This window comes from Chrysochloris asiatica, unplaced genomic scaffold (assembly GCF_000296735.1).
Source record: "Chrysochloris asiatica unplaced genomic scaffold, ChrAsi1.0 scaffold00135, whole genome shotgun sequence".
Taxonomy (NCBI): domain Eukaryota; kingdom Metazoa; phylum Chordata; class Mammalia; order Afrosoricida; family Chrysochloridae; genus Chrysochloris; species Chrysochloris asiatica.
Window position 1 is genome coordinate 3140311 of NW_006408653.1, and position 10532 is coordinate 3150842.

The 10532-nt window shown below is 37.2% G+C and overlaps 1 protein-coding gene across 1 annotated transcript in view; it reads right to left on the reverse strand.

Annotated features, from left to right (window-relative positions):
• The window catches only part of VPS8 (vacuolar protein sorting 8 homolog (S. cerevisiae)), a 389175-nt gene that overhangs the window by 240832 nt on the left and 137811 nt on the right, over positions 1 to 10532 (reverse strand). The window contains exons 23-25 of the mRNA XM_006869833.1: positions 6737 to 6779; positions 5708 to 5780; positions 5065 to 5184 (exon numbers count right to left, since the gene is read on the reverse strand). Coding sequence (XP_006869895.1) covers positions 5065 to 5184; positions 5708 to 5780; positions 6737 to 6779 — 236 coding nt within the window. The remainder of the gene's footprint in view (positions 1 to 5064; positions 5185 to 5707; positions 5781 to 6736; positions 6780 to 10532) is intronic.

The following is a 10532-nucleotide window of genomic DNA, read 5'->3' on the forward strand; positions in this document are numbered from 1 at the left end:
GGTACCTGCAAATGATTGACAGACAGGTAGATGAAAACACAGAAGAATTCAAGACAACACTACAGAAACTATCAAAACAAAATAGATAAAAAATCGGAAATAATACAAAACCTGCAAATAGAAATAAAAAAGATTAATTCTAAGATTTCAGAAATGGATAATACATTCAAAGGACAAATTTGAATCAATGGAAGCCTGAATTAGTGAGTTTGAAAATAAATCTCTCAATACTAGTAAGCTAAAAAAATCAGAAAAAAAAAATTTTTTAATTGAAATAAAGTAAAAGATTCATGTGGGACAACACGAAGAGGAATAACTTATGGGTAACTGAAGATCAGGAAGAGACAAAGAAAAGACAGTGGAAGAGCTGTTGGAAGAAAATTTCCCCAGCATCACGAAAGACAAGCATTCAAGAAGCTGAACAAACCCCAAATAGAATCGACCCCAACCAAAAAAAATCACCAAGACACATCGTAATCAAACTCTTCAAAATTAAAGACAAGATAATAATTCTGAGAGCAGCTCGGGAAAAATAAAAAATTAATTACAAAAGAGAACCAAATCAAGATCTGGTTTCGCAAAAATCATTCAGACAAGAAGGCAGGGGGAAAACATACACAAAACTCCAAAAGAAAATACTGCCAATCAAATTATCAATGCATCCTGATCGCATGTTTGATCAATTTCAGACTGAAGAAGTTGTATAATACTTCAATTTCATCATCAATGGCTTTAGTAGTTGATGTGTAAGTGTGAATAATAATGGTAGTAACTGGAATTCCTTGTATGCATATGGATATTATTGTATCAGAGACAACATTATACTTCAAGATAGATCTTGAAATGTTCTTTTTGACAATGAATGCAATGTCTTCAGTTTGTAGTTCCCAGCATAGTAAAGCATATGACTGTAGGATTCAAAATGGTAAAACCAGTCTATTTCAGCTCATTAATGCCTAATAAATCAACCTTTATGCATTCCATTTCATTTCTGACAACTTCCAATTTTCCTAGATTTATATTCTGTATATTCCATGTCCCAATTATTGATGGATGTTTGCAGCTGTTGCTCATTTTGACTTGTGCCCCACCAGCAAATGAAGATCAAAAAGTTTTACTCCATTCATGTCATTTTGGTCCAGTCTACTTCCCCAATTTTATTTTGTCTAACCTGCAAGACTCATCATCACACACAAATGTATCTGATAATCTGCTGCTATTCAAAATACTTCATATTCTGGCACAATATCTGACAATGCTCTGCTGATACTGACAAGGTTTTCAGTGACTAAACATTCAAAAGTAGTCCACCTTTCCTTCTTCCTAGTGTTTATTAGAAGCTCCATTGCAACCATGGGTGGCCCTGCTGGTATTTAACATACTGGTCATATAGCTTCCAGCATCGCAGCAACACGCAAGCCCTCCACAGTATGATAAACTGACAGTTGAGTGGTGGAAGGCTACATCATAATTAGACTCAAACTAGACTACTTGCTGGTTTTTGAATGTCCCCTCAACTCCTCCAACTTTTCCTCGTGCACATTGTTTTGCTTGTGCAGTTTTCTTATCAGCATGTCCTTCCCTTCCCTCTCATGTCAGGCACACAGTAGTCACTTAAACAACTGCCAAAGTGTCTAATTTAATTATTTACAGATAAAAAGAAAATATTTTAATCTCTTTTTTTAACGAGACTGCTTTGCCAATAGTTAGCTTTGAAATGCTGAAATGAGCTACTAAGGAGACAGCAGGAATTCTTAATCTAAAAGTTTAAAGAGAAGAAACTTTAACATTTAAGTGGATTAAGTATGACCCTGCCTGTAGACAGGCAGATAGCCTAGAAAAGCTGTCAGTTCTACCTTCTGGTTTAAAAGAAATGCACAAACTTATACACACTCAACAGGCTGCCAAAGTGAGCTGTCACTCTACAGATACAAATAGAAGGTAGCACCTGCTAATAAAAGTGCTGATCAAGTAAAATACAAAACCATTAAGAATTATCATATGTATTTTTCAAACTACAGCAGTGACAGCAAGATAAAAAAATTTTTTTTTCTCTTTGGCAGCATGTATTCACTGCTTTGAAATAGATGCTGAAAGTTTGTTTCTCTAAGCATAATTAAGTGGTAATATGCTACAGTGTGAATATTATGATACATATGATGACATGTTTTGGTCTAGTTAATAGCTGCCACCAGACTGGCAAATCTTTATTATAACATAGTCATTTTACAGGCATGCTTCTGAATATACAATACTTGCTGGAATGAACAATATGCAAAGATGTCCTAATGGAGAATTTTGGAAACGCAAAGTTTAAAATTTATCATCTAAATGTTTTATTTAGATCGACTAAAACGCTTATCTAAATGTTGAAAACAAGACTTTCTGTTTAGGTAGTAATCACTTGGACATTGTATTTCTGGCAACTCTCTGTCGATGTAATGCTACAATAGTTTTGGAATTAACTTCAGCAAAACTTTACTTGTATGTGATATCAATGACATTGTTCAATAATTTCTGCATTCTGCAAGGTACCCTTTCTTTGGAATGGGCACAAATATGCATCTCTACTAAATTGTTCGACAAACAGCTGTCTTCCAAATTTCTTGGCACAGATGAGTGAGTGCTTCCAGTATTATATCAGTTTGCTGAAACATTTCAATTAGTATTCTATCAATTCCTGGAGCCTTGTTTTTCACTAATGCCTTCAGTGCAACTTTGACTTCTTCCGTCAATACTATCAGTTCTTGATAATATGCAGCCCTCCTGAAAGAGTTGAACATCGATCAATTCTTTTTGATGCTTCCTGCCTCATTCAATGTTTTGCCCATAAGATTCGTCAGTATTGTAATTAAGCATAAATTTTTTTCTTCCGTTCTTTCAACTTGAGATATACCAATCGTGTTCTTTCTTTTTGGTTTTATAACTTCAGGTCTGCACATTTCATTATAATACTTGACAATCTTCTCAAACTGTCCTTTGAAATTTTCTGTTCAGCTCTTTTACTTAATCATTTCTTCCATTCATTTTAGCTACTCTATGTTCAAAAGCAAGTTTCAGAGTCTTCTGACATCCATTTTGATCTTTTCTTTTTACCTTTTTAATAAACTTTTGCTCTCTTCATGTATGATGCTCTTTAGGTCATCCCACAACTCCTCTGGTCTTTGTTCATTACTGTTCAATGAATCTAATCTGTTCTTGAGATGATCTCTAAATTGAGGAGGCATCCTGGTGTGGCACTATAGTATAAGCACTTGAACTCAAGGTAAGTTTGAACTTCAGGGTCAATGGTTCAAACTCACCAGCTGCTCCTTGGAAACTCAGTGTTACTATGAGTTGGAACCGACTGGACTGCACTTAACAACAACATACTCATCAGATGGGAGTCCTAGTGTGGCACTGTAAGATAAATCACTGGACCACAAAGTCAGTTTGAATTGTAAGACTGGCAGTTCAAACCCACCAGTCACTCCACAGAAATCCTATACAGGGTTGCTATGAGTTGAAATTGACTTGATGATAATGCACTCATCATATTTTGGGTTTTGTTAGATGAAGTTTTGGTGTGGCACCGTACGTTAATGCATTGGAATGCAAAGTTGGTTTGGATCATAACGTCCACAGTTAAAGCTCACCAGTCATTCCTCAGAAACCCTACATGGGGTCACTATGAGTCGGAACCGACTCGATGGTATGTAACAACAAGGTGGTTTTAATTTTCTTCACCGTCAGCCTGAACTTGCATCTGAGTAATTGATGGTCTACTCCACAGTCAGTCCCTAGTCTTGATTTGCACAATGATATTGAGCTTGTCCATCATTTCGTCCCATAGATGTATTCAATTTGATTCCTGTACATTCCATCTGGAAAGGTGTATAATCATTGTCTTTGTTGCTGAAAAAGGAATTTGCAATGAAGAAGTTGTTTGTCTTGCAAAACTCTATTATGCTATCTCCAGCATCATTTCTATCACCAAGAACACAGTTTCAGCTACTAATCCTTCCTCTTTGTTTCAAACTTTCACATTCAATCACGAGTAATTATCAATACATCTTGATTTCAAGGCTGATCAACTTCAGACTGAAGAAACTGGTAGAATTCTTCAGTTTCTTCATTACTGGCTTTTGTGCTTGGTGCTTAAATTTGAATCATAGTTGCATTATTAACTAGTCTTCCTTGCAAGCATATAGATATTATCCTCTCACAGACAGCACTGAACATCAAAACAGATCTACAAATGCTTTTATTGATAAAGAATCTGAAACCTTTCCTCCTGAATTTATCATTCCCAGCATGTAAAACATTTGACTGTACAAATGAAAATGTGCAAGATCAGTCTATTTTGGCTTACTAATGCCTACAGTTATCAATCTTTTTGTGTTCCATTTCATTTTTGATGACTTCTAGTTTTCCTAGATTCACAATTTGTACATTCCAGTTCTGGCTATTAATGGATGTTTACAGCTGTTTCTTCTCATTTTTAATTGTGCTCTATCAGCAAATGAAGGTCCCCAAAGCTTTGTTCCAACCACACCCTTAAGGTAGACTATTTTGAGGAGGCAACTCTTCCTCAATCATATTGAGAGTCTTCCAAACCTCATTATCTGGCACTATATCAGACAATAGATTTCACCTCTACTCATAAGGTTTTCAGTGGCTAATCCCTCAGAAGTGGACCACACCCTTCCTCCTTCCTAGTGTATTCTCAATTTGGAAGTTCTGCTGAAAACTGCGGGTGACCCTGTGCCAGAGTTTTCAGCATCACAGCAACATGGAAGCCACCACAGCACGTCACTAAGAGATGTGTCAGGGGATATAATTTATGATATCAAGGTTGTATAACATCTAACCCTGCTTAACTTTTCAATGTTAGTGCTTGAGAGGATAAGGTTAAGAGGGACAAATATCAAGAACTGGAGAAACATGGGTTGCACAACAAAGTCAAGCATTAAAATCTTATGACTACTAGGACATAAGGATTATTTTTTTTTTTCCTTTCTAGTAAAAAAAAAAATGATCACACTACCCACTTTGAAAGTATCTAAAAACTATACTACTTCTTACCAGTGCCAAAACATTTAGAAATTCTCTTGTGTCAAAATGTAAGAGAGTCCGAACATAGGGATAGATTTCTTCCTCTGGGGAAGCTTCTGCTGAATGTAGACGTATAAGAAACTCAAATACCTGCAAGTTAAGAAAAAAAATAAGTGGTTATTTTCATTTTCCTTTTTCAGTCTTGCCTTACCAAGTATTTTGCTGAAGCAATGATTCCCATTTGGATTGGTAAAGGAAGGTTAAATTCAGTTTAAATTGCCACTACGCTGTAAGTTCTCTCTTAAAACCTGTCTCAGTTATAATTACGGACTTTATTGATGGTGGTGTGTAGGCTCTTTCTATATCATAGCTTTAGAGTGGTCCACGACTTTCCTTACCCACACGTAGTCCTCAACTAGAATTTGTTTTAAGTGCATCTTAACAGGTATATTGTGGTGTCCCACTGAGTCAATTTCACGACACAGTGACCCAACAGGACTGAGTAAAACTAACCCCAAGAGTTTTCTAGATTGAAAAGGTCTTTTCTCCTGCAGAATAGCTGGTGGATTTGAACCACTGACCTTTAGGTTAGCAGCTAAGCACTTAACCATTTTGCCAACAGAGCTCCTTAACAAGAGGTAAATGTGAAAAATGCTGTGAAAATATCACCAACCTGGTTTTTAACCAAAGGAACAAGATCTTCAGGGATATCTCCAAGGGGATAGGCACGACCTGCTAGGCAACAGCTATAAGAAAAGTAGGAGAATAGATATTATGTAACTTGCAAGGGATCAATTCTCAGTAAACCATTGTTTCTCAAACCTAGACACTAGTTTGAGTTTTAACAAAATACAAACTTGTCAAGTGATATTTAAAATCATCAAGATGATTATCAGGTTCAGAAAATGTAGATGACAGGGATGATGGTGAAGTAAAAAATTATGACTCTTGTTAAGTGCCGTCAAGTCAGTTCCAACTCATGGTGGCCCTGTATAGGGTTTCCAAGGAGTGGCTGGTGAGTCTGAATTGCCGACCCTGCAATTAGGAGTCCAGTGCTTATCCTACAGTGCCACACCAGTACTGAATAGGGGCTTTCATTTCTTAATTTTCCTAAGAAAAGTCCAAACTGCACTAAAGGGACAAGGAGGAATGGGAACAGATTAAATGTCTAAAGGTCTCAGTCCTAACATCTAGACAGAACCTAAGGGTGCTATTAAGTGATGATTTACCTGTTAATAGCTGGATCTTCTCAAAGACTTTGAAGCCAGCGCTTCTAAGAATGGAGACTAGAGAGGCTTCAAGGCTGTGACCTATGGGAAGCACATCAGCAGGCCAATCTTCCAAGGCACCACTGGATGTGTTCAAACCACCAACTTTCAGGTTAGTCGTCAAGTGATTAAATGTTTGTGCAATCTAGGGATTTGCCAACTGTCATGAGGGGTGAGAGTGGTGCCAGATTACCCCCAGGTGAGAATTACTGATCTTTATTATTATAATAAATTATTATATATTATAATATTATAATAAAATATAATATAATATAATATATAATACAGTATTATATATTATAATAATATAATATAATTATTATATTACATATAATAATTTTGAAAAATGAAAAGCAATATGTAGATAAGAGATATCTAAGGATAATGGGAAAAAAACATGGAAGGAGTATAAACACAGACAAATAAATACTTACCTAATATATACAAGAAGCTTGTTGCCCATAACAACTTGCTCATCTAAAATAGAAAGGTCTTTAGTAATTCTCTCTCAAAACCTTTCAGAAATATAATCTTTATATGGAAACAATAAAACTTGGCATTTAGAGTGAGGTAATATTATTCTCAAACAACAGAAAAATTAAATAGGACCATGGAAATTATTATTTTAGCATTTTCATTAATGCCTTTCAAAGACACAAAATCAATATGAACTATTCAAGGATGCATTCAAGGAATTGATCTGAGGGTTGTTGCTGTTGTTAAGTGCCACTGAGTCATCACCAACCCACAGTGATCCTACACACAACAAAATGAAACACTTCCCAGTCCTGTGCCAACCTCACAATCATTGTTATACGTGAGCCCATCGCTGCTGCCACTGTGTCAATCCATCTCACTGGGGGTCTTCCTCTTTTTCTCTGACCTTCCAAACATTATACCCTTCTCCAGAGACTGGTCCCTCCTGACAATATATCCAAAATATGAGAGACAAAGTCCAGCCATTCCTGGCTTCCAAGGAGCACTCTGGGTGAACTTCTAACACAGATCTGTTTGGTCTCGGTACTGTCAATAACTCCTCAAACACCATAGCTCAAATTCATCAATTCTTCTACTGTGTTCCTTATTCACTGTCCAGCTTTCACATGCATATGAGGTTATTGAAAATATCATGGCTTGGATCAAGTGTACCTTAGCCCTCAAACTGACATCTTTGCTCTTCAACACTTTAAAGAGATCTTGAGCAGCAGATTCACATAATGCAATGTTGTTTGGTTTCTTGATTGCTGCTTCTGTGAGTGCTGATGGTTGATCCGAGCAAAACGAAGTCTTTGATAACTTCAATCTTTTCTCCATTTATATGGATGTTGTTTATTGGTCCAGTGGTGAGGATTTTTCTTTACATTGTTTTCTTTACATTGAAATGCAACCCATACTGAAGGCTGTCATTTTTTATCTTCATCACTAAGCATTCTAAGTCCTCTTCACTTTCAGCAAGGTTGTTATCATCTGTATATCGCAGTTTGTTAGCAAGTCTTCCTCCAATCTTGATGCCACATTTTTCTTCACATAATCCAACTTCTTGGATCATTGCTCAGCATACAGATTGAATAAGTATGGTGAAAGAATACAACTGTGGCACACCATCCCTAATTTTAAGCCATTTGGTGTTCCCTTGTTCTGTTTGAACAACTGCCTCTTGGTCAATGTATAGGTTCCTCAGGAGCACAATTAAGTGTTCAGGAATACTCATACTTCGCAGTGTTGTCCATAGCTTGTCATGATCCACATCGATAACCTTTGCATAGTCAATAAAGCACAGGTAGGCATCTTTCTGATATTCTCTCCTTTCAGCCAAGATCCATCTGACATCAGCAATGATATCCCTTGTTCCACATTCTCTTCTGAATCCAGTTTGAACCTCTGGAAGTTCTCTGTCAATGTATGGTTGCAACCATTTTTGTATAATCTTTAGTAAAACTTTACTTGCAAGTGATACTGTCCGATGATTTCTGCATTCCGTTGGATCACCTCTCTTTGAAATTGGCACAAATACAGATCTCTTCCAGTCACTTATCCAGGTACAAATGAGTGAGTGCCTCCAGTGCTACATCAGTTTGTTGAAAGATTTCAATTCGTATTCCATCAATTCCAGGTGCCCTGTTCTTTGCCAATGCCTTCAATGCACCTCGGACTTCTTCCTTCAGGATCATTGGCTCTTGATCATATGCTACCTCTTTTTTGGTATAGTAACTCTGTGTATACCTTCTATCTTCTTTTGATGCTTTCTGCATTGTTCGATGTTTTGCCCATAGGAGCCTTCAACACCACAAGTCGAGGCTTGAATTTTTTTCTTCAGTTCCCTCAGTTTGAAAAACGGTGAGCATGCTCTTCCTTTTTGGTCTTCTGAGGGTAAATATCTATATATTATCCGTGGCTTAACCAATAACATGGCTTGGGTCAGGCGCACCTTAGTCCTCAAGTTGACATCTCTGCTCTTCAGTACTTTAAAAGTTCCTGTGCAGCAGATTTGCCCAATGCAATACGTCGTCTGATCTCTTGACCACTGCTTCCGTGAGTGTTGACAGTTGATCCAAGAAGAATGAAGTCCTTGACAACTTTAATCTCTTCTCCATTGATAAGAATGCTGTTTACTGGTCCAGTGGTGAGGATTTTTGTTTTCTTAACATTGAGATGTAATCCATGTGTGCCTGACCCAAGCCATGGTATTTTCAATAACATCATATGGATGCGAAAGCTGGACAGTGAATAAGGAAGATCGTAGAAGAATTGATGCCTTTGAGTTGTGGTGTTGGAGGAGAATACTGAAAGTGCCATGGACTGACAAAAGAACCAATAGATCTGTTTTGGAAGAAGTACAACCAGAGTGCTCCTTGGAGGCCAAGATGGCTAAGCTTCGTCTCTCCTACTTTGGACACATTGTCCGGAGAGAACAGTTGCTGGAGAAGGATGTCATGCTGGGTAAGGTGGAGGGTCAGAGAAAAAGAGGAAGACCCCAATGAGATGGATCAGCCAGGTGGCATCACTGATGGACTCAAGTGTGGCAGCGGTAGTGAGGTTGGCCCAGGATCGGACATTGTTTCGTTCTGCTGTGCATGGGGTCGCTATGAGTCGGTTCTGACTCGATGGCACCTGACGACAACAACAACAACCAATAACATGGGTCTGGGGAAAGATGCAGCAGGTGATGAGTAAAGGAATTAAAGATCATAATCAATATGGTACTGTATGATCAAAACTGGACTTCGAACCACAGTTCAAACCCACTAGCTATTCCATGGAAACCCTATATAGAGTTGCTATGAGTTGGAACTGACTGGATGGCACTCAACAACAACAACATTTGTGAGGTTATTAAGTGGCTAAACTTTCCAAAGTGGACCACCCCTTTAATTAAGGATAGCTATAATTTCATCTCATTCACAACATAGATTCTCACCACTTATAGTACTCTTAGGCATGAGAAAGCCCCTGTTCTCAAAGAAGGGATTTATATGCACTATATGATTTGAGGGTCCCTTCTAGTCTTCTAAATTATATAATTTTAAAATCATAAGCAAATTTCATTGACTAAAAGAAGTCAGAACTATAATTAGACCAAGATTTAGGCCAATGGGTCAAAAAGTCAATACAGGATAGAGTGGAGTATCAATAATGGGTAACGTGGTCAGGAAGCCTTATGGCACGCAAGTGTGTTGGAATTTGTAGCTAGTAAAAATAATGAGATGAAGTGTCTATTTTTAACATTTGAGTATTGGACATAATGTAAGCAACTATACATCTTTTATCTTATCGCTCACCTTTCATAAATACTTTAACTCTGTGGTGTCATAAGTGCACATAAACTAGAATTGTTAAAAATATTATGAATAATTATATTTTGCTTCAATTCCAGATATTATTTGGTCCAACTAAATTAGCATGATAAAGACAGTCACCTTACTGGTATAAAAAGTTCACATATATTGACTAATTATATAAATCTCAGGTAGAATGTATAACGTTCATGACAACCCTATCAAACCAAACCCACTGTCACAGAGCCGATTCTGAATCATAGCAAATCTATAAAGGGTTTCTGAAACTGTAAATCTTAAAGGGAGCAGACAGCCTCATCTTTCTTATGCAAATGGCCGGTGTTTGAACCACCCATCTTGCAGTTAGCATTCCAATGCCTAAACCACAATGCTATCAGGGCTCATCTGTGATTTCCCTAAAAAAGAGTTAAATTTACTTATTGAACATATACAT